The 24,622-nt window shown below is 43.1% G+C and overlaps 1 protein-coding gene across 9 annotated transcripts in view; it reads left to right on the top strand.

Annotated features, from left to right (window-relative positions):
- The window catches only part of Arnt2 (aryl hydrocarbon receptor nuclear translocator 2), a 174,377-nt gene that overhangs the window by 58,991 nt on the left and 90,764 nt on the right, over window positions 1–24,622 (top strand). For all 9 annotated transcript variants that reach the window (XM_046438588.1, XM_046438559.1, XM_058577634.1 and 6 more), the window contains exons 4-5: window positions 10,908–11,121; window positions 14,995–15,208. In XM_046438588.1, the coding sequence (XP_046294544.1) occupies window positions 10,908–11,121; window positions 14,995–15,208 (428 nt within the window). The remainder of the gene's footprint in view (window positions 1–10,907; window positions 11,122–14,994; window positions 15,209–24,622) is intronic.

The raw sequence follows: 24,622 nt of genomic DNA, 5'->3' as shown, positions 1-24,622 counted from the left end.
TGATAAGATGACTGAATCTCTCTCCACCCCCTCCACTTTGCAAGTAGCTGCTGTCCAGGGGAAGATGATAGCCTGTTTCAGACCATTTCCTGTGGGTCATAGTGAGGCAGGCCCAGGCCCTGGTGAGACACACCCTGGGGCCAATCCTGTTTCCTCCTCCTCTACTTGTAGTCAGTCAAGAGAAACCCCTTAGGTAAGGCCTGGAAGAGATGGAGGCTGAGATATGAGCCAGTACCCACTGAAATTTGTTGACTCCAAATCTAGGAAGAGTGCAGTGCCATGATTTTTATCTCTTGACGTGTGTATAGTCAACTTTCCTTGCATTTCTTGAAGGTGGTCCCAAGTTCAAGTGTTCTGCCTATCATCAGACCTTGTGTCTCAATTTCAATTTTTTACTTGAGAAATGTGGCCAGTAGTCACTTTGAGCTAAATAGTGCAAGTTTGGTGTTTCTATCTTAAAGCTGGACCCATCACAGCAAGCCTCAGATGGAACAAAGTAGTAGACGTGAAGCTGACACTGCTGCCTGGTCTCCCATGCATGCACATGCACACCCATGCATATGCACACACACATACTTGCATTCACACACGCACTCCAGGATCCCACCTCCCAGGGCCAGGAATGCTGTCAGCCTCCTTCACCACATCCTGAGGCCTGAATTGCGTCCTGCTCCTTTGGGGTTATGACATGCAGGACATGGCTCTATTGGCACTAGTTGTTTCCCTCCTCCTGGAAGTCACAGAGATGGTGTGACAGAAGCCAGATTTCAGTGGGCTGACGACTGATTGTCAGATAAGAAAATGAATGGAGATGACTTTTTGAGTAGTTGGATATGGGTAAAAAAGGAAGAGGGCATGTGGGACTCGAGGAGGAAGTATTTTTTTAGGGTGGGAAGCCCATGAACACATCTACATGAGAAGGAGAAAGAGTGAGGATAGCCTGGAAGAGTCTGGATAAGACTAGGAAGAGATGGGTCCAGAGGATTGGGAAACATGAGAGATAGCTCCAGGTCCACCAAGAGGACCACTCATTCTTTGAGACAAAGGAAAGAAATGCAGAGACAGCCAAATGTGAACCTGGTGGATGTGTCAAAAGTTTAGAGAGTTAATTCTGATGGTTTCTACTTTCTTGGTTAATTAGGAAGTGAGACCATATGCAGTAAATTGGTCAAATGTCTAAGAGTATGCTGAAAGAAAAATTTGGGATGCCCCTGGGTTGAATCAAAGGAAACAAACTGAAGAAAGAGGTGTAGGAACTTCAGAACTCCCTTGACATTATGTACCACAGATGTTAGGTGGCACCAGTCTGCACCATGGACTATTGCCCTCCGGCACTAGTGGCTATAGACGTCACCGTCTTGGAGTTGGGGTCGGGCAGGGTGGATACTAGGGATAGATGCAGACGTGGTGATTGGGGTGTTGCAGAGAGTGCAGCTGAAGAGACTAAGCTAGAGATCCAGCTATAGAGGATTCAGGAGAAGCCAGGAGCCAGGAAGGAGCAAGAGCTAATCATATGAGAGAAAATAGGAGGGGGACAGAAAGTGCAAGTGGCAATGTGGTCAAGGAATAGTTCTAATTTAGTGGGAGTCTGGGAAGGCTGGAAAAGAGGAAGTTGTGGTCAAATAGTGGGGAGTGGCTGAGGTCTGGTGGAGTGGGGGAAGGAAGGTTCTGGGCAAAGAGGCAGTGAGAGCACAGAAAGGTGGGGCATGTGCTGCCCCACACTGAGGCAGTTGGAGTGCTGGGTGTCTCTGGGCAGCTAGTGGTGATAATGATAAAGAGCCCTAAGGGTGGCAGAGACAGACACCACAAGCTTCAGAGGAGGAGGCCCTTTTTGCCCAAGACTCCAAAGGAGTAGAGATACAGAGCTGGCTTTCCCAGGCCAGGCCTAAGAAAGCAGCCTCCACACCCACATCCTGACATTCTATTATCAACTCACCAGTCCTGACAGCACAGGGTAATGAACTCTTCACCTCTTGGAAAACTCTGATTACGCACCAGAAAGGGATCCTCCAAAAATGAACCTCCCTGATGGCTGGTAGTGGTGCCACAACCTCCTTCAGAGAAAACAGGGTGGCCCTGTCTACCAGGAAGGCAGGTGCCCATCCCACCAGCACCACCACAAGCCCACACTCACAGAGGCTGAAAACCTCCCCAATGCACTGAACCACTGGGGCAATTTCCTGATTTCATGGTCCGGGTTTAACATTCTCTGTGGAGTCTCAGGATTTCTTTCTATGTATGTAACCACAATCAGCTGCCACCCGTGGAGAATGGCCTCTTGAATGTTGTTTCACAGTTGGCCAACCAATATCCCAGAGCCATCACCAAGCATCTGAGTTATGCATCAGGCTCTTGATGTGATGTATGTAATACTTCATTAAAATGAAAGAATGGATGCTTGGTGCAGTCATCCCAGTGACTCAGGAGGCTAGGTAGGAGGATTACAAGTTGGAGGCCAGCCTCAATGAGGCACTAAGCAACATAGCAAGACCCTAGCAACTTATCGAGATCCTGTCTCAAAATTAAAAAATTTGAAGGGCTGGGGATGTGGCTCAGTGCTTTATAGCTTTATAGCATCCCTGGTTTCAATCCTCAGTACCAAAAATAAAAAAGGCTGGGATGTAGTTTGGTGGTAGTAGAAGCATAACTAATGCAAATATCTTCTTAATGTTAGATTTATAACTTATGAACTATCAAGTATTCCCTCCCCAAACTTTATTATTGTCACTGTATGTTACCGCCCTGATATTTGTCACATTTAGACTTTGTTGCCTTTCTCAAAAGACCCCAAAGACCTTCAGAGTCATTCCTTATAACCATTACTTCAGATTCAGTCCCAGTGCTCAAGCCCTCATTGATGGCTTCCTGGCCTTTCTTTAATCCCTTAAGGGATGGCTCTCAGGTGATCTCCATCTGGCATTCCCTGGTGATGCTGAAGCACCCAGTTGCACCAGACCAAAATTATTTCTTATATTTTGTAGGGTTTAGCCAGGGGACATCTAAAGTTACTTGAAAGCAAAGGGATTCATAATAGGAAAATTTCCACCAAATCAACCTTTCATTTTGCACAAACCCTTGGTTTGTGGCCATATTTAAGCTTGTGGGTATTTTTTCTCCTGGCTTTATAGGCTTTGGTGCTATTTGATTATTTAATCTTTCCATCTGAATTTACCACCCTGTTTTGTTAATAGTCATGATAACCAAAACCCTGTTGATAAGGAAAAATGTGCAAGATAGGTGTGTCCTGCAGAGATCCTTCCTGGCAGAAAAAGAAGAGGGTTGTCAATGCTGAAAATTCTCAGTCTATGCATTGTAGCTTAGAGGGATTCTGCTTTCACTTCTAGGTGGAAAGTGTTCAGAGTACTTCTGATGGCAGAGGATGATCAGGCAGCAGCAAGGATCACCATGTTTTGTTTGGTCTTATCAGTCATCATGGGAGGGACATACTGGATGGGCCACAGTGGTTGCTTGAAAATAGGAAGAGATCAAGTGTAGCCTTTTTGGCTCCAGCAGAGCAGACACCCAACACAAGCCCTCTCCCTCTTCCACTGAAATGCTCACTTTTTCCTTCCTCCCTTCCTTCCCTTCTTTTTTTCTTCTGGGGATTGAACCCAGGAACATTCTACCACTGAGCGGCATCCCCAGCCCTTTTTTGAGACAGGCTTTCTAAGTTTCTTAGGGTCTTGCTAAGTTGTGGAGGCTGTCCTGGAACTAGCAATTCTCCTCTCAGCCGCCTGAAGAGCTGGGATTATAGGCATGTGCCATAGTGCCCAGCCATCCTTGGTTTGTCTGAGTCAAAAAATCTTGCCAATAAGTCAAATGGCACTTGGTACATTGTAGCACTTGCACAATGGAATCACAATCTATTTCATGAGTATCTATGTCATGTCAATGGGTTAGGGATAGTTTGGGTCAGGACACAAAGGCATGGAATATGTTTTAGAAGGAGGTAATTCCCTAACGTTAGCCAAAATGGATCAATTGTTTCTTCATATGAGATGTTTGGCTCTCATGTGTTTGATTTGTATTTCGGTGCCTTTTTTTACCATGTTTTTAAAAATTTTTTTTATTTGTTTTAATTAGTTACACATGACAGTAGAATCCAATTATATGCTTTAATATATGATACATAGATGGGATATAATTTCTCATTTTTCTGAGTGTACATGTTTCAGAATCATATTGGTCATGTAGTTTCATATATCCATACAATAATAATGTCTGTTTCATTCTACTAGATTTCCTATCCCCACATTCTCTCCTCTCCCTTCCAATCACTTCCCTCTTCCTAATCTAAGATAATGCTATTCCTCCCTAGTGCCCCCACCTTATTGTGAATTAGCATCCACATATTAGAGAAAACATTCAGCCTTTGGTTTTGTGGGATTGGCTTATTTCACTTAGCATGATATTCTTCAACTCCAACCATTTACTGGCAAATGCCATAATTTCACTCTTCTTTAAAGCTTAGTAATATTCCATTGAGTATATATACCACATTTTCTTTATCTATTCATCTATTGAGGGACACCTAGATTGGTTCCATAGTCTATCTATTATGAATTGAGCTGCTGTAAACATTGATGAGGCTGCGTCATAATATATGCTGATTTTAAGTCCTTTGGGTATAAACCAAGGAGTGGGATAGCTGGGTCAAATGGTGGTTCCATTCCCAGTTTTCTGAGGAATCTCCATACTGCTTTCCATAGTGGTTACACCAATTTGTAGTTCCACCAGCTGTGTATGAGTGTACCTTTTTCACCACATCCTCACCAACATTTATTGTTGACTATATTCTTGATGATTGCCATTCTGACAGGAGTGAGATGAAATCTTAGACTAGTTTTGATTTGCATTTTCTCTAACTGCTAGAGATGTTGAACATTTTTTCATATATTTGTTGATTGATGTGTATCTTTTTCTGACAAGTGTATGTTAGTTCCTTAGCCCATATATTGATTGGGTTTTTTTTTTTTTTTGGTGTTAACTTTTTTGAGTTCTTTGTATATCTTAGAGATTAATGCTCTATCAGAGGTTCATGTGGTGGAGATTTTCTCAGAATCCATAGGCTCTCTCCTCACATTATTGATTGTTTCCTTTGCTGAGAAGAACCTTTTTAATTTGAATCCATACCATTTATTGATTCTTGATTTTACTTCTTGTGCATTAGGAGTCTTGTTAAGGAAGTCAGATCCTTAGACAATGTGGTGAAGATTTGGGCCTATTTTTTCTTCTATTAGGTGCAAGATTTCTGTTCTAGTGCCTAAGTCTTTGATCCACTTTGAGTTGGTGTGCACGGTGAGAGATAGAGGTTTAATTTTATTTTGCTACATATGGGTTTCCAATTTTGCCAGCACTGTTTGTTGAATAGGCTATCTTTTCTCCAATGAATGTTTTTGGTACCCTTGTCTAGTATGAGATAACAGTATTTATGTGGGTTTGTCTCTGAGTCCTCTATTGTATACCATTGGTCTACAAGTTTATTTTGGTGCCAGTACCATGCTGTTTTTGTTACTATAGCTCTGTAGTATAGTTTAAGGTCTGCCATTGTGATGTCTCCTGCTTCACTTTTCTTGCTAGGGATTGCTTTAGCTATTCTGGGTCTCTTATTTTTCCAAATAATGTGATTGCTTTTTCTCTTTATATGAAGAACTATTCTATTTCATGAAACACTTTGAGGAGTACTGGTGTTTGTAATTCGATGCCTTTCTTACCTTATTTGTTTGTTTGTTTTTACCATTTCTTTCTCTCTCTCTCTCTCTCTCTCTCTCTCTCTCTCTCTCTCTCTCTCTCTCTCTCTCTCTCTCTCTTTCTCTTTTTTCCTAGAGAGATTAACCTTGACTTGAATATGAGTCAGATAATACTAGAATTTTTGCACAAAGGGGAAGAAATAATTTATAGAATCTTCAAGTAGTCCTAAACTGTGTCTCCTTGGAAGCTGCCAGGCACCTTCCATGAAGCCTTAAATATCTTTGCCTTTTGCTCTCCAGACATCTTAGCTCTGACTATAGAACCAATTAGTGCTATGTAGAGGAGAGGTTGAAATCAGGGGAGGTCTGGCTCAAGTGCTCATAAGTCAGTGTACCTCTTTGAGCATCAGGTTCCTCTTCCATAAATAGAAGAGGTATTTTCTTACATGGCCATTATGAGGATCAAATGCAGCAATAGGTAGAAAGTGCTTGGTGAACTGAATGATGCTGTAGAAACATGAAGGACATGTGCACCCTTGAGAATGAGGGTTATCAGAGGCTCTGGGCTTGGGCCTCCTTTTTGGAAGATCTGGGTTTTCTCAGATTCCTTTCCCCTGTGTTTGGGATGAGCCTTGTGTTCAGCCTAGACACACAGGTAAAGAAAGACAATGAAAGCTCTTAGGTTCTGTTTGTGGCTCCTCTCAGCCAGTCCTGCATGGGAGCTGTCCCTGTCTCAGAGTCCTCAGGGACCTGGGTCTGTCCCTGGGACATTTGCTTAAGGGAATCTCCTTATCACACACTCTCACAGTATCCTCTCCTTCATCTTTAGGACTCGAGGGAATGACAGGTAAATGTATCAGCTCCTGCTTAGCATTTTATGGAGATTTTGTGCAGTTCTCCTTTTTAATTTTAATCAATATAGGCTTATGCTTCACTGTTCTGATTAAACTTAAGAGAGTGCCTTTGGAGCAGAGTTGGAAAAGAAACCCATTGGCCAGCACTTGGTTGCACCTCTTCTTCGTGTGCCCTTGATTTCCATATCTGTGTCCTGGGGGTCATGCTGTAGGTCCTCTTGCACCAGCGAAGCATCTCTGAAGATGACAGATTTGCCTGTGTCCCCAGCTTGCTGCAGAGCCCGATCCTCTCCCAAATATATGGGGGCCAGTTTCTTTATTGATGCTACTCAGCTCTTACTAGTTCGTGGGACTTATGCAACTTGAGACATCAAGTTTGCAGCCTTATCCCTGCAGTTCCTCTGGGCAGACCCCAAATCATCCCCTTCCCCTCAGGAGGAGGTAAACTTGGCTCAGCAAGCCTGATGTTGGAGATTTGCCTCTCATCTTCATAAGATGCTATTTTCTTCTCTTCTTTGCTTCCATGAAAGCTTAAAAATGAAACTTCACATACATATATGTATGCCACTTATTTATCAAATCTTGTTGCTAGGTAACTGGCAGCTCTCCATCCTTTTGACATTCTGCTAGTAACTCTGTCATATTTCAGAAGATATAAAATGGTGAGAGCATTTTCTGGACTAGTCACTAGTCAGTGAGTACAATCAGTTTTAAAATATCAGTTTTTAAATCAGTTGTCCTAATGTTGTCTTCCTCATGCATCTTATCCCTCAAATCAAGTTTATCAAGCACTATAGTAAAGTTGTTTTATATATCTGTTTAAGAACCTCACAAAGACACCCCTACCCCTGTCAAATGTTCATGGTCCAGGGCAACATTGTAAAGTGCTTTTGGAAAATAATATCAGAAGCAAATGCACTTTGATGTGCTTTATTGGAGCAGTTGTGAGGGGAAAGTAGCTGAGGAGTTTGAACTTGACTTATTGGTTTGGGGGTCATCACTGAAGAAGTTTAAGGGAAGAGTCAGATTTACCACAACACTAGGAGTGAATGGGAGGGAGAGGAGGAATGAGAAAATGCTTACCCCCACGGTGACATTCACAATGGACAGCAGGGATGGGAAAGGAAGAAGAGAGTCAAGAGATTTCTGCTCAAGTTTTGACTTAAGACAAAAGATTGAGTCAAAGAAGCAGTTCACCATGGATGAACTGAAGAGAAGTGTGTTCTGATAGAGGCATTGAATGCCCAAATGTGTTGGAATAGAGAAGGAGGTAGTGTGGAGGGCTTGACTAGGGAGCTGTTAAAAGTCAGACTGAGGAGTTAGCTTGTAGACCTCAGCTGGCATAAGCAAGTTAACCTTCCTAAGATGCTTTGAGTAGAGGATCTTGGAGGAGAGGAAAGCCCTTCGTACAAGGTCCCCCTGGAAGAGAGTACAGGCAAGTGGAAAGGACATCAGGTCCTGAGTGGGGTCCCATATGGTGAATGGAGTGTCCTAAGTGCTGGAGTTCCTGTCTGACATCCTCCCCACGTGCATTCTCTGCCTACCATCTTTCCCAGGTCTGTCCTAAAGAAGTATGAGCTGGCAGGATGGGGAAAAGCTCCTCTGGGAGCTCATTTAGGCCTCAGGCCTCAGTGAAAAGGGCTACTTGAGGACACAGGGCAATGGGCTGCACCACTCATCTGCTCTGGGACGGGGGAGTGAGAGAAAAAAAGAGCTCCCGTGTCTTTTCCAGAAGATTCCTGCCAACACTAGAGAGCTCAGGAATCCCCTAGCCAAATTCCCACATTCACTACTTCTTCCTCTCTCTCTGATTGCGCTCTCCCAGCACTCTTCTTTGGTTACCAGTAAATAAATCCTGCCAGTTTCTCCAGAACCTTTTCTCCAAGAGCAGATAGACCCTTCCTTCCCAGGAGGGTCTTTGCTCTGTGAAGCAGATGCATTGGTCCTCAGGCTGGTCCATTTCCACATTCTGGTTAGTCACCTGGGACTACTCCTGGAGGTTCTATCCTAGCCCACCTCACACCCCACCTAAGGAATTCCTTGCCGGTCTCAGCCTTCATCTCCTCCCTTCAACAAGACTCACCCTCCTCTGGCTTCTCCCAGAAGTCAGCTGCAAGAGCACATAACACATAGCACCCAGGTCCTTATCAGCCTGGCTTTCTTCATGGCTTGCTCTTGTGGTCTGGCATGGATCCCCAACTTCTGTTGCTCCTCAACTTCTATTGCTCCTTTGGGCCCAGGGCAAGACCTGTTTCCTCACTGCCCTCAGTGCTTCCTTCCAGTTCCAGGCCTTTTTTGGATCCTCCTGATCCCCTTTCCAGAGTCTACTCTCACATGAGGTCTATCCAGCCATTTTCCCACTGCCCTAGCCACCTTTTCCTGCTTCTGACCCCTGGGCCACATCCTCCTCAGCTCTCTCCATCTTTTCTGTGGCTTGTACTTTCCCTGTGCCTTTCTGAGCATTTAAAATAGTTTGCCTTTGGTTCCCACTGTGCAAAGTGTATGTTTTACCTTCCCTATTAACCCCTCTGCTGCTTGGGGACCGAGACTGGGCTTTTCTTAGTTTTCTCTACTGTCTCTTCCCTCTTGGGGCCTTGCTGAGGGCCCTTTGTATGGAAGGTGCACACCTGCAACTCATGTCATCTCACTGCAGGGATCTCTCCTGCAGCCTCCTTGCCCCTGTCTTTGCTCAGAGGACCTCAACACGTGCACCTTGCATGCCATCAGGCCTGACTGGCACATCTGTCCCCCAGACTGGGAAGATGGAGTGTTAAGCTGATTAATACATGCAGTGTTTGGAGGCGGCCTTGCTTGAGGTTGTTCCTTTCTTACTGTTAGTGTCACTCATTCTTTTTTTTTTTTTTTTTTTTTTTTTTGTGGTGCTTGGGATTGACCCCAGGGCCTTATGCATTGCAAGGCAAGCGCTCTACCAACTGAGCTATATCCCCAACCCTGTGTCACTCATTCTTTGAGCATCAGTAAAACCCTAAATCCTGCAGCAGACATGGGACAGTTCTTTTATCCCAAGTCACAGCTTTGTCTTAGTGTTGTTTAACTGGGTTGGCTGTTACTCTCTTCCAAGCCTTAAGTTAATAATCCCCAGATGGAAACATGCTACCAACCCTTCTGTTAGCTTTTCATCTTTAACACATCACAGTGATTTTTACAAAAATTGGGTATTTGTTGTTTAATATGCCAGGGGTGCACCTGTTCTGTTACTATGTTATAGAAAATGTGTTATGAAGAACAAACACTCGTTCACAACCTTATACCAAGTAAACACATGAACGTTTTGGTCTACTTAGTGACACAAAGAATAGTATGGCTGTGTATGTGCTCCTTGACTTACTTGGCATCATATCCAGCTAACCCTGTCGTAAGTTGAAAGTATTATTAAGTCAAAAATTCATTTAATCTCACCTCACCTTCCAGACATCACTGCTTAGCCTAGCCTACCTCAAACAGGCCCACAACGCTTATATTAGACTGCAATGGCTAAAACCATCTGTGCAAAGCCTATTTTATAATTAGTATTGAGTTTCTTATGTAATTTATTGAATATTGTACAAAAATTGAAAACCAGAATATACCATTAAGACATGTTAAAGTATAGTTTTTGCTGACCTGTATCACTCCCACACCAGCATAAATTTTAAGAATTGTTGTCAGAGAGCATTTTATAGTGCTTCTTATCATAAGGTAAGACCATATATATAAGCAGTCAGTAACTGCATTCATTGTATATACAGGCATGTATATACAGGATGGCAAACCTATACGTGCACATCCATATATAGGTTCATGTGTGCCCATGGAAAGCATGTTGGGGACTTTATTCTTCTGAATATCATGTCTTAATTTTTTTTATGCCTATTTAAAACTCCACAGGCACATGGGAGTAATTAAAAGACTTCAATACTTTTTTCTAAAAAAAACAGTGCTAGTATTGAACCCAGGGGTACACTTTACACTGAGTTATACTCCTGGCCCTTTTTATTTTTAAATTTGAGACAATCTGGCTTAGTTGCCCAGGCTGGCCTTGAACTTACTTGTGACCCACCTGCCTCATGTTTCTGAGTTGCTGGGATTATAGACATGTACGACCATGCCCGGCTTTAATACTTTCTTAGAGATTGAGGCTGTAGTGGTTTGTGCTCTCCATACACAGAGACAGGAACTCACAGAGGAAGGAGTCAGAGTGCTGCTTTGCCCAGCATGTATCCAAAGCCCTCAGTTCTTACAAGTTAGCCCCTTGCTCTTGGTCATTTGATGTGAACAATGTGCCATTTCATCCCTTTAGATAGTAACCTCTGGTCTGATACTTCTCTTTTCGCCCCCTCCTGATCTCCTGCTTTCTGGGAAGAGAGAATCACAGTGAGATTGAACGGCGCAGGCGGAACAAGATGACCCAGTACATCACAGAGCTCTCTGACATGGTGCCCACCTGCAGTGCGCTGGCCCGGAAGCCAGACAAGCTCACCATCCTCCGCATGGCTGTCTCACACATGAAGTCCATGCGGGGCACAGGGAACAAGTCTACTGATGGCGCATACAAGCCTTCCTTCCTCACCGAGCAGGTACCCACCATTACTCGTCTGTGGTCCATTCTTTTTGGCAGCATCATTCTGAAAGCTGGGAGAGTGACAGTGTCATCACACTGAAATAAGCTATGTGGGGAGATGGGATTTGAGGTTGAGGAAGGGATGAAGCCAAGAAATTTTGCTTCTACTTCTCATCAAGAAGCTCTCTTCAAGAATATCAGGTTCCTGTATCTTCTGCTTTTATAGTTCCCATATACCTTAATGAGGTATCCCTCAAAAAAGATGCCATGCACTGGGACAGTGAGATTTTGGTGACACAGGAAGAAGTCAGTTAAAGACACAATCCCGATTACCAGGACAGGTGAGGATAATCATCTTTTGAGAACCATGGTAGCACTGATGATGGAAATAAGTGTCTTTGCTACTAGCACAAGCAGGCATTTGCTCAGGGACCAGAGTCATATCTTTCTGTACATTGTTTAATTTACTCCTTATTCCAGTTCAGTGGATAAACCACTATGATTCATACCTGTTTTATAGGTGAGGAAATCAGGCTTAGAAAGCATCAGTAAATTGCCCAAGGTCAATCAGCTGCTTAGTGAAGGAGCCAGGAGCTGGTCTAATGGAGACAGGTTTGAAGGACCCAAAAGCTATACTTTTTTTTTTTTTTTTCAGTATTGGGATTGAACCGAGAGGTACTCTACCACTGAGCTACATCTCAGCCCTTTTTCCGTTTTACTTTGAGACAGGGCCTCACTGAGTTGCTGAGGCTGGCATAGAACTTGTGATCCTCTTGCCTCCCAAGTCACTGGGATTACAGGTGTACACCACCATGCCCAACCCCAAAACATATTTTTTAACTCCAACCAAGTCTTTGAATAGTTGGGAAGAAGAAACACATGTGACAGTATCTAGTAGTAGATTTACGTGAATCAGAGGGCCTGTGTTCAGGGTCCTGGTCTTTACATGTGCCTGTCACAGGGCAAATCAGCAAATGTTGTGTGTTTCAGTTTGCTCATCTGTAATAAAGGTAAAGCTTTTTGACTTTCTGACTCTAGGAGCTTTTGCAGCATAAATGAGGCAGTGCATTTGAAAGCAATTTGCATATGGCAAAAGGGAGAAAGGGAAAAATTATGTGGTTGACAGGGAGTGTAGTTAGGAAGTACAAAAGGATGTGCAGTGTAGCATCCTGAGTGTTCAACAAGACCAGAGCATGTGGGCAAAAAGAGAGAGAGAATAGATATGGCAGGGTTTCATCAGGGTGCATATCAGGACAGAGACAGCATTGACAAGCCATTGCAGGAACCACATAATGTATATAGAAAGAGGAGAACAGAGGGACTTTTTTAAGTATGCATAGAGTCTCAGAGGAATGATGGCGAATTGTTTGTACTTCTAGAGTTGAGAATCTTCATATCATGGAAATAAGTTTAGAAAAAGAACAAGGAAAAAGAACCAACATTTTTTTTTACTGTCTGTTCTGTTATATACATTTTAGCAAGTGCTAAACAATGTTTCTGAAACCCTCCTAGGGTCATGTGATCTGTCACTCTGGAGATGTTGGGAAAGTATGCTACTCATATGAAGACACGGAACAGGGCGGTTCAGGACATGGGCTTCAAGCCTTGTTTCTACCTCCATAAAAAATGAATGCAATGATTATCCCATATCCTGCAGATGAGGTGGCCAAAGCAATAAATGTATACTGCTTGGAAGATAATGAAGGATGAATGGCAGTTAGGTAACCAGACCTTATTAAGCACATTTCTTTATTCCTTACAAAAATCCTGCAGGACCAAGATTTGAAATAAACCCCTTTATCTCTAAATACTGAAAGTGAAGAGATGAAGATAGAGGAGAGAGAATGCAGGCTATACAATCATATGGATCCTACCAGTGTTTCTCTCTGGGTTATGTGGAAGATAATGACACATATACTTATGGAATATCTACTGTGTGCTTGACCCTTACTAAGTTCTTCATACACAAATTAATTAATCTCCCCAAATCTCATTGAAAATGGAGCTGCATGAAATACTGAAAATGAGGGCATTAAAAGTATCCTGCCTAGAATTGCTCAGTTAAGTGAAACAGCCATGGAGAACAATCTCCTTTTACTCTAAAATCCCTACTCTTAACCCCTGCCATCTGTTCAAGTGGAAGAGAGGGGCAGGTTGGGTTCTGGGTCTCCAACACAGAACTTAGGTTATGAGCAATGAGCTCCCAGGAAATGAACCATGGGGATGAGGTGATAGGAAGAGAGGTACATGATGAGGGTATGGCTATGTCCCATACGACCTTCACCCAATCTTTGCGAATGGATGAAAACATGAATGCATAAAAAAAGCCATTCAGCCTTCTCCAGTGGCAGAGTTCTCCACTTCCTCAGATATCCTGCTCCATTATTTTTTAAAACAACTCTTCCTGCTGGAAAAATCTTCCTGATACTGAAAATAAAAATGCTGACCCAGTCCTCTGAACTGAGTAAGCATCTGAGAGACCTAGAACCACAGAAGTGCAGAGTATGGGAAATGGGCAAAATAAACTTTTCCTTAAAAAACAGTACTTCCTTCCTGGGTTCCCAGGCTGAGGATATTTGAATTTCTCTCCAGACAAGTGCTCAGGGAGATTCTCAAAGATCCTCAGGTCCTGTTCCCACCGATCAGAATCTTCTAGGCTTTAGGTCCCTGGAACTCCCTCAGGGATTGGGACATAGAGTAAGACCAGAGTCTCCACATCAATGAATGGGCTGCAGAAGCCTTTACCTCTGCTCAGGGGGCCCTTGCCACAATTTTATAGTAAGGCTTCTATATATGATTATACTTGAACAAAGGATTCATAGCAAAAGATGCTTGCTAATTGCTAAAATACAAAGATGCCTTTGTTCTTCGGGGTCTGATCAGTTTGTGAGGTGTTTGGCAGGTGGTTGTGGACTCTACTGCATTGGAAGGGTTAAATTCTCAACTCTTGCAGGTATAGAACCCCTTTCATTCACTAGAAAAGGACTCCTTAGCTTGATGTGACAACAGTGTAGGGAGTTATACTTGAGCTGCTTTTAGGCCCTACAAAGAAAAAAACATCTCATGTTAGCAAGGTTGATTTTGCCCCATCTGTGTCCCTCTGGGGATGATGGCAAAGCTTCCTGCTGCTCATTCATTGATTCTGAACCACTTTGTTCCTGCTTTCAATGACAGTCGTGACTTTACCTGCCTGTGTGATCCCAGAGCTGATTCTTCTAACCTCTTCTCACTATAAAGTGATATGTATAGTGGTATATGCCTTGCTGCCTCCTGGGCTACTCTGAGAGTCTGTCAAGAGTCTGATGATGATTGTCAGCATTCTGGAAGCATGACAGACATGAGAAAGTAAGGGGATATTTACATCCAGTGCCAGTGTTCAGCTCAGAAATGTGGAAAGAGAAGAGAAGCAAGAGTGCACTGTCAGCATGGCAGGCACTGGCAAGAGATGCAAGCTCTCTTTCCTGCTCTCCTTACCCTCCTGTTTTCCTTTCCTCCCTTCTCTTCAGCACCTTTTGTGCCAGGCACTATGTTCTGGGTGCTTCTGGCTGCAATAACATGATAGTGGTTACAGCATGTGGGTGGAGCTGCTCACTCTTCTGGCAACTCAACACCTGCTGATCACTGCCTGCTCTCCCATTCTCCTAAACTGAAAATGTCCTCCTTCCTAAAAGGACTGGTAAAGAGAGAGCCAACAGTATTTAGAGTGGCTGTGTCTTAGGGACAGTACTAATTTTATGCATTTTTCTAGCTTATATTCCAGTAAAACTTGGAGTAATTTTCCAAACTATTTGTGCACCAGAATGAGTATACAAATAAAAGAAGTTAAGGGTTGCATTTAATTGGTCTAGAACTGTCAGTACCTTATGTTAATGAATCTTTTTCTTTGTAGGAACTGAAGCATCTCATCTTGGAAGCAGCTGATGGGTTCCTGTTTGTAGTAGCAGCTGAAACAGGGCGAGTGATTTATGTGTCTGACTCTGTCACCCCTGTTCTCAACCAGCCCCAGTCAGAGTGGTTTGGAAGTACCCTCTACGAACAGGTGCATCCCGATGATGTGGAGAAGCTGAGAGAGCAGCTGTGCACCTCAGAAAATTCCATGACAGGTCAGTAGGTTCCTTCTACAAGTCTATTTGGCCCTAGAAAAAATTTTTTCCAGTAGACACACTAAGAAGTTGGGTATTACAAAAAGCTTCTTTGAGCTGAGGGGATGCATTTTACTTAGTGTGTGTAATGGCTTCTTTTACCCTGTAACATTATAATAAAATGCATTTTAATACATTACTTTCCCTATATTTTACATGTAATAAGTGTACATCGTCACTGGGAGTCGCCATTGATAACATAATTAGACCCATATGAAGTTTGTGCAGCAACTGAGGGGTTATTTGTGATCCTGATTATAGACAATTACTACCCAGGCCTTAGTTACCTGAAATATAGTTTTTTATTAAAATATAGTCTGTTCCGCTATAATCTAACACATGCAGTCTTTCTAAGAAATCACTGCAATATTCAGAAGAGTGCAATAAAAACTTAAGGGCTCACTGGAGGAAAGAGGGTTAGGAATATAACACTCAATAATTTGACAATGGCAGATAAAAGCAAAGATAGGGACCTATAAAAAATGCTAGCACAGCTTTACATGTTAAATAGTTAAGAAATTTATGAAGATTACTAAATATGGCACTAAACCTTGAAAGTGACCTAAAATTTGCTTGTGGAAGTGGGTCTTAGAAGGTGTTGCCACTTGTGTGTTATCTTGAAGGACAGTTGTATGAAACCAGAGGGAGATTTTTAACATCAAATTAAGACGAGTGTAGCTTATATCAGGATGTGAGCTGAGCTGGCAGAGGTCTGTGTTATGTGCATTTTGTGTGGTTTTGTTCAGTTGGGCAGTTTTTTGTGTTCATCTGGTATCTTTCACAGCAAAATCAAAATTAATACCATGCTCAGATACATTACTCCCTACTGTATTAGTCAAATTGGAACAAATTTAAATTTTTATAACAAGAATTGTAATGCATTATACCAAGATTGCATTCTGCTGTATGACAAATCTGTTTGTGCTATGTCATTCTCCCTTATGTTGCAAGGTGCTAAAGTTCACTTTTGTCTGTCCACAGTGCCTAATCAGTGCTTTGCACGTAGTAGGCATTTGGCAGATGCTTGATGGGCAAATGAGTCAGTGTTTTGATCATTGTCGTCAGCTCGGGCCACCTAACAAATACCACAGACTGTGACTTAACAGAAATTTATTTCTCACAGTTCTAGAGATTAGGAAGTCCAAGATCAAGTCCAGGATCAAGCAACCTGGACCAACTTTTGATTCTTATATGGTACTTTTCTAGCTTTATCAATATAAGGTTGAAAGGGCTAATCACCTAATCTCCTCCTAAAAGCCCACGTCCTAATACCATTAGCTTGGAGTTAGGATTTCAAAACGTGAATTTGGAAGCAACAATTCAGCTCATTGCAGCCAGGATTATGGTGTCACCAGGGTTGATTTATCCTAAGGCCTCTCTCCTTGGTTTGCAGATTATTGCCTTTTCTTTGAGTCCTCACTCAGTTTTTCCCCATGCATGCATCCCCACTGTCCCTCCTTTTTGTAAGGACACAGTCATACTGGATTAAGGCCTACTACATGACCTCATTTTGCTTTAATTACTTTTTTAAAGGTCCTGTCTCCAAATGCGGCCACATTCTAAGTTTCTGGGTGGCTAGGGCCTCAAAATATGATTTTTAAAATATTTTTTTTTTTTAGTTTCAGGTGGACACAGTATCTTTATTTTATTTTTATATGGTGCTGAGAATTGAACCCAGTGCCTCATGCATGCTAGGTGAGCACGCTACCACTTGAGCCACATCCCCAGCCCCTCAAAATATGATTTTTAATGGTGGCAGGGAGGCACAGTTCCATCCAAATCACAGAATAAGCCTGAATCAGATGTTGCCAGAAGTAGCAAGAGTACAGGTTTTGCTGGATGATAATAGTAATTTTCTCAATGTTGATGTTCACTGCTGTAGATAGGAGAGAGAGGATAGAGAGTGGGTACTGGGTGTAGTTTTATCTATTGCTGTGTCGCTTTATAATGTGACACATCACCTGCAGGAAACTTCATCCACATCCTTGTAAAACAATGATGCTAACATAGTCTCAGAAAGATTTTCTGCTGCCCCATTCCCCTGGCTGAATTAGAGAACTCCATATAGAAATCCTAAGAAACATACATTATAAAGTGACATATTTGGGAAGACTGTAAAAGGAAAAGCGAATCCACCAGGAAATATTGATTTGACAGCTAAAATCACCTCCTATGGAAAGAGCTGTCTCTCCTTAGACTTCTGTATTTGACCACAGGATGTGGCTTTTTGAAACCCAACCCTGAGACTCTGCTGGGGCAGATGGCATGAGAAATGGTGGTTAAGGGCAGGAAAGGCTCCAGTGAAAAGTGTGGCTAACTGATTCACCAGGATCTGATGGACATTGCTATTTTTGTGTGAAGTCAAAATGCATCTGTCAGAGTTTAAAGAGGCAGTGTGAACCATATTTGGCCAGAGATGTTCTTGGAGGGGATGCTTGGCAGTGGCCATGGTACCTGGGGCTGATGTACACAAGAAGTCCTCCAGGATGTCAGAGGAGTCCCTGTGAATGGTGAACAGCCAGGCCTCTTGAGCTCTTCTTCTGGTCAGGATCCTCTTGAGAGGAATAAGATGTGGCTGGAGAAGTGGGTTCTTAGGCTCAGAGCAGAGAAGGTCAGTGTCTCTCAGAGCTTCAGAGTATACATATGAGTCCCAGGACAGAGTCTGAAAACTTGTTGAGAGAGCCTGGAAGAGTTCCTGCAGCAGGCCATGTCTCAGGGTTCACTGGTGTTCAAGACAAAGCAGGGGCTAGCCTTTGTGCATCACTGACCAACATGTAGGTGTGATATATACAGACTTAATAAAGGAGCCACAGGGGTGATATGACCCCTTTGATTCTTGGAGTAGTGTTTCTCAAACTCTCCTGTTCCTGATATTTAGGCCAGAAAGAGGTGACATGGTTCACTTTGAGGGACTCAGGCTGAGGGGGTGTTGGGGAAGGGAGCCAGATGGGATAAAGGGGTGGCTTAACATGAGTAGTCTAACCCTCTCTCCTCTGAGCCCCTTGGTCAGTAGGAAGTTCATGTTTCATTTGATGGATGTGCAGGGCCACTTGCTCTGAACATGGGATGGGGTTGTGTATACACAGTGGGACAGAGAAAGGGACAAGATGTTGGACTACAGTAGGGCTTGCAGCCTCCTGCTAGCTCAGGGCCCGAGCAAATTGATGCCTGCCCTGAGTACTGTATCTGGGGTGGGGGTGGTGTATTTCTTTGTTGAATTAAGTCTTTCCTCAGCTGAAAGATGGTGACAAATGGTGAGTGGGAAGATATATAAATGTATAAAAAGATACATAGATCCTTTGGAAGCATCATGAAGTGATATGGGTCATTGCAAAGATTTGATTCACTATGGATAAACACTGGACTCAATGTTGGGAGAGAGTGGGGGGACTCCTCACATAAAAACAGCAGCATTGCTAGTTGAGAAAGTTCTGGAAAGAGAGTCAGGAGCCCTACTCTTTGTTTTTGCCTTCATCTTGGTAAGTCCCTTTCTTCTCTGACCCTCATTCTTATCACTTTCCAGGAAATTCCTAACTAAGGCTCATGCCAGCTCTGATTCTATTCTTTTGCCTAAGGTTTTTTTTTAATCTTTTTTTTAATTGGTTGTTCAAAACATTACAAAGCTCTTAACATATCATATTTCATACATTAGATTCAAGTGGGTTATGAACTCCTAAGGTTCTAGGGTAGAATTTAATTCACTGATTAAGAAATGGTGGAAAGTTGGAGGAAAGGGACTTAAAGCTGTAACAACAATTAAACAGAAGCAACTGCTGAGGCTTAGGCCAGGGGCTGCCACGTTTCTAGGACACCTCCTTTGAAGAGCTTATTTGAAGTGGAATATTTCTGGATGAAACCAGGCAAACCCTTTATGAACTACCTGGGGAGGATTGGACTTCCCCTGTGAGGAGTGGCCCAGGATTCTAGAGGACCCAGAGAGCCAGCTTGTCTTTTTCCAAGAGAATTTTGTGGTCATGGAGAAGAATGACTATACAGCCAGACTAGGTTTAAATGACAGAAACACCCCCAACCAGCTTGGGTGGAAAAGAAATTAACTGACTCATGTAACTGAAAATGGATTCTGGTTTTAGGTGTAGAAACATCCAGGTGATCAAATCACACTAAAAAAAATAATAGTTATTTATTATTTATGGATTCCATGTTTGCAAATTTATCTGCTAGCCAAACTTATTTGCATCCCCCAAATTAATATTCCCAGGGCTTTTGTGGGCATATGCACAGTGGAAGAAATTTGGGGCTGCCTGATGGCATATTCCCAGCTGAGGTCAAGCAAGGTGATGTTTGTTGTGCTTTTTTGTTTTAGCTTTTCTGTTATCAACTATGCTCTTTTTGTGTTCTATTTGATGCCATTTTTTTTATTTTGCTTGTTTGTGCTTTTTGTGGGTGATTTAGCTGTTTAAAATTGCCCAAGTGTTATGCTGAAGTGCTAATATTCCCAACTGCAGGAAGTCTGTAATCTGCCTCATGGAGGAAATAGTATGCATTACATAAATTTCATTCAGACATAAATGATAGCCTGTGAGTGCAATGTTAGAGAATCAACAATATATGTTAAGTAAGGTGTCTCTAAACGGAAACATGCATAAAACAGATTACGTATTAACTGGCTGACAAGTGTGGTGAGAGTGTTTCATAGGAAGCAAACTTTGTATACCTCCTAGGAGCTATGGTTCAGTGTTTACTAATTCAGTGTTTACTTTACAAAATATAGCTATCTTGAATAGTGTGAATTGACTATGTGCCTTTTTCACTATATCTAATTTTGCTTTCTTCTGTGCAGGGTAGATTGTCAAGCAGGCTTTTTTCATACAACAAGATGTTGTTTTGCAGTCCTAGGCTTGAGGTCGGTGGCCATGCAATGCCACAGAGGCACAGTGATTCCTGCAGAGTTTCTGCAAGTATCTTAGGGTTGCCTCTGTTGGCTCAGTTTGGACCCCCTGTTCTGCCCTGACCAATCCCTAAGGCTAGGGAGATTTGAGGCTGGGTATGAGGCCCGCTTCTTAAACCCAGTTGAGGAAGGTGACTCCCCAGAAGAGAAGGGGTCTGTCACCAAGAGGAGTAAGAGATGCTGGGCAGGCAGAACAAAAGGTACACAGTGGCTAGACCTGGAGAGCAAAGCTCAGTGGTGTTATGAGTGAATCTGATGGAAAAGTGGAGTGTTCTGGAGGACATTGTACCCAGAATGCTAGGAATATTCATATTATAAGATTCTGAGCAGAAGATGGAGTAGATGTCAAGAGCAGAAAAGGTCAGGGATCAGAAGCAAAGACTGTCAGGAGAGGAGCTGCAAAAGTAACACTGATGGATCTCTGAGAGTCCAACCTTGTCTCTTGGAAAAGGAAGGAGGAGAGCCAAAGAGAGGCCCAGGGCATTCCAGGTGATAACAGGATCCCAGACTCTTACTGTATATGCCTGAGGGGTAAAGTTGAGTCCCAGTAGGGAGCAGGGCAGAAAAACCACTTAGCAGTGGCCACCCAAGGGATGTAGAGTGAGAGGATTCTTTCTTAAGTGTCTCCTAGTGGCTGAACTCTGAAAAACCTTGATCCTGATAAGCAGAAACAGGAGGTGCCTTGTCAGCGAGCCTCAGCCTTACACTGGGGAGAAACTGGCTAGATTCTAAGGTCATGGTTGTGGAAGAGGATGGCTCTCCAAGATAAGGTGCATTTAGCCCATTTGTCCTGCATTACACTGCTGCGGTTTGATTTCTACTGGACTCTCCCTGCATTCATAGAATTGGGTCAGCATTTTATTTCAGTATAGGGAATAACTTTGAAATAAAACTGTTCAACAGCAGAAGATACAAGCAAAACCTGAATTCCTTTCTTCCTCCCTTCCTTTTTTTACTTTTTCCTCCCTTTCTTCCTCACTTAGTCTTTCTTTGTTTATCCAGTGACTACTGCACTTAACCATGTATTCATATGATTAACAAATACCTGTTTTGCATGGCTGTGGAAAGGTCACATGGTATGCATCTTACAGGATCAGCCTCTTCTGACCATCTCCCATAGGAGTTAGAGCTGTTATGAATGAATGACTCCATTTCTCAACCATCCCAGCCCAGATTCTTTGTATAATTCAGAGTCCTGAGCCAGGTTGGTCCCCAGGGGCTTCATCTGGAAAGCCCCCATTCCATGAGTCAAGCATCTCAATCAGCTGTGATTAAGCTTTCCTATCTATCTCCCCAAGAGCTTTGTCAAAGTCCACAGATACTTTCAGCCTTGGATCACAGGATTTGGCTAGGCCATGGTCTGGGCACAGATAGCAGCTCATGAGAGCAGGCCACCAGGGAGCCATTTTCAGGCAGCTCTGCAGCTCTGCTGGTAGACTGTCATCAGACTGTTTCCATGAGAGCTTAAACATGGTGCATTCGCTTAGGAGTCTCTATGCCTGTCTAGAAGAGAGGAAACTCCTGGAACACTGGATGCTGGTTACTTTTATTTTCTCATTCAACATTAATAGTGAAATATTAATCTCTACAATTAATTCTACATTCTCTTGGCATTTTCTATCTTCTATAGTAGATATCAACCCTGAGTATATAATAGCAACAATCACTTGAGGTGATTTGACAAATATACTCTCACAGGATTCAGGAACAGTATTGAGCATCTGTATTTTTTCAAAGCTTCTGAGTGATTCTCATGCACAGGGTGAGTTGAAAACCCTTGTCCTCTGGCCTTATGATGGCCCTGTGTGGGGGTTACTGACCCCATTTCACAGATAAGGAACTTGGAGTATCTGAGGGGTTATCAGGGCCACACAGCTGAGGCTAAACAGCTGTTACAAAGTAGAACTTGTATATAGTCAGTGCAAATGAAGCTCACTGACCTGGGGACATCTCGATATAAGGAAGCCTCAAGGTCTCAGCAGGCCTCTTGTCTCTGGAGGCACTAGCAGCCAATCTAGCCATAATAGCTCAACCTAGTGCTTTGGGGACCCTGGTTCATTCAGGGCAAATCAGGGCAACCTTCAGGAGATTCTGGGGAAAATGAGTGGTGAATGACACTAAATCTTTGAGATTAAGGCAGATTGGGGGGATCTGCAGAATCCTGTGTTGGTTCTTGGTGACATGATTCTTAGTGAAGTCCTAGACCAGCTGCGTTAATGGACTTGCTAAAAAGGCAGATTCTCACCTCTACCCTAGAAAAACTGAATCAGAAGGAATCTACATCTTTACCCAAACTTGGAGTGATTATGATGTATGCTAAAGTTTGAGACCCACTGATTTAGTGAGGCCATCTTGGGGCTCAGTGTCAAGTCACCTAGAGTGAGCTCACCTTTATTCTTGGCCTTGTCAAGCTCTTTCATGCCTAACTTTAGATGGGGGATATATGATTTTGTAAAGGGCCTATTAAATATAAAAATCCATAAAAATGTTTATCTGTACTTGGAAGGTACCACCCCGTAAGATGTGGCAAGTGTGCTGTGTGAACCAGCAGCAACCTGCATCTCCCAGAAGGTTCTTAGAATTCCAGGCCCAATCCTAGGCCTACTAACTCAAAGTCTGTACTCCAATAACAGTCCCAAGGGACTTATATACTTTAATGTACATAAAGTTTGAAGAGAGATGAAGTAAGGAATTTAGCAAGTTGTGCTGGAAGGGGGACATGCAGCTGGAAGGGGCATCCTTTGGAATCTGGGACTGCCATGAGGTGACAGGATTTTCCCCAGTGACTTCCACTGCCCCGATGTACCTGCCCAGATCTCAGGGGATAGGGCCAGGTCTTTGGAGAGAGTAGTTGGAGAAACATTTTTCAGAGGTTTGCTGACTTCTCACTGTCCAGGGCACATACTGACCAGTTCCTAGTTCCTAGCATCAGACAGGTGTCTTCTCTCCCAGACAGCTAAAGAGAATCCTGAGTAAATGAATCTCATTTAAGCTGTCACAGAAACACACCTAGCTGCCTGAAAATGTCCCCCAAGTAAGTGATAGCAGTGCAACTGGGGGGTCATTGCTCTGCAAGCTCACACATCCCAGCTCTCCACCAGTATCTATTCCAAGTTTGCAAGGGAAGAGGGAAGAATCTCCATTATGGCTTGGAGAAGAAGAAGGAACTGAGGGTGTGCCCACACTCACCCAAGGAGGACCCCAGGAAGAGCAAACAAAGCAAGTTATACAGGACGTACTAAAGGACAGACAGCAGGAAACACATAGGACGTGTGTGGGAAAATAGCTGGCAGTTGTCAACGTTCAGTCTCAGCCCACCCACTGCAGCTGGGCCTTCTTCCTAACACTTTGCAAAAAAGGGTAAGGACAAACTGTTAAACTGAGCCATGCAGTTGAGTCCTTCAGTGGAAGAATGTCAGGCAGATAATTGGCCCCACAGGGTTCCTGTGAGCTGAGCCCTCCACCCGGATGGTGTCAGTTCTGGGAAGAGACAGTCTGTTTCCAAATGTCACTCATGAAGGTCAATCCATGAAACCCATGCTTTCTAATACATAGCTTATTTTCTTTGAGATATCAAAACTTAATCTTTGGACTGATGCCAAAATCTGAAATCCTAAATATGGTCAGCAGTCCATTACTTTCCATATTAGGTAACATAGAAGGAAAAAAATCCAGATTTTATCTCAAGTCAACTATTAACACTGTTATTGACTTTCTGTTTTTTGCAATAGAAATAAAACATTTTAATAGTAAGGAAAGCATGTTTATTTGATTTAGACCCATTGGAAATTGCCCAATTGTGTAGTAAACACTTAGGTTACTGGAAAAAGCCTTTAGAGGTACATTGCCAGAGCTGCCTCTTAAATTCACGTGAGGGTGAAATCTGAGAACCACAGGGCTGGTTGTTTTTCCTCTTTTCACAGTGACTTTCCCACTAGAAACCACAGCCTCTTTAGATCTGTTATCCCAGATGTTTCTTTGGAGCCAGTTCAGTTCTTTCTCATTGTTAAATATTTATACAACCTGCCTTGTTTTGCTTCGCTACATACATTGCATGCTGATGCCGCTTGAACTGTTTGTGTTTTTCTCTCATATTTTATGTTGAAAGATATTTCATGAATATGGACAGATTTTTCAGCCTGGGCTGCTGGGATCATTATCACTGTAATGTCACAGCTGATAAAGGAGCCAGGGCAGTGTTTTTGCACACGTTGCTGTCTCCGGCTGGAGGGCTGGATTCCCTGCACATCCATGTGCCAAGCTCAGTGGGCGGGTAAGGGGGTGAAAGAGAGGCAACCAGGGCAAGTGGAAGTAATATCCCTGCCCTTGGAGCCAGGTGGCCCTGGTGACAGTTGCTGTATATGGCGCTTAATCTTGGGTAATGAGCTAACCTTCCCAGGCCTCAGTTACTTCACTTGAACACGCAGACCATGTGTCTAGTCCAGGACTACTTTGAAGCACATCTG

Source organism: Marmota monax, unplaced genomic scaffold, assembly GCF_021218885.2.
Source record: "Marmota monax isolate L192 unplaced genomic scaffold, Marmota_monax_Labrador192_F-V1.1 WCK01_AAM20220418_F8-fsc00005, whole genome shotgun sequence".
Classification (NCBI taxonomy): domain Eukaryota; kingdom Metazoa; phylum Chordata; class Mammalia; order Rodentia; family Sciuridae; genus Marmota; species Marmota monax.
This window is presented reverse-complemented; position numbering and strand designations above follow the sequence as displayed.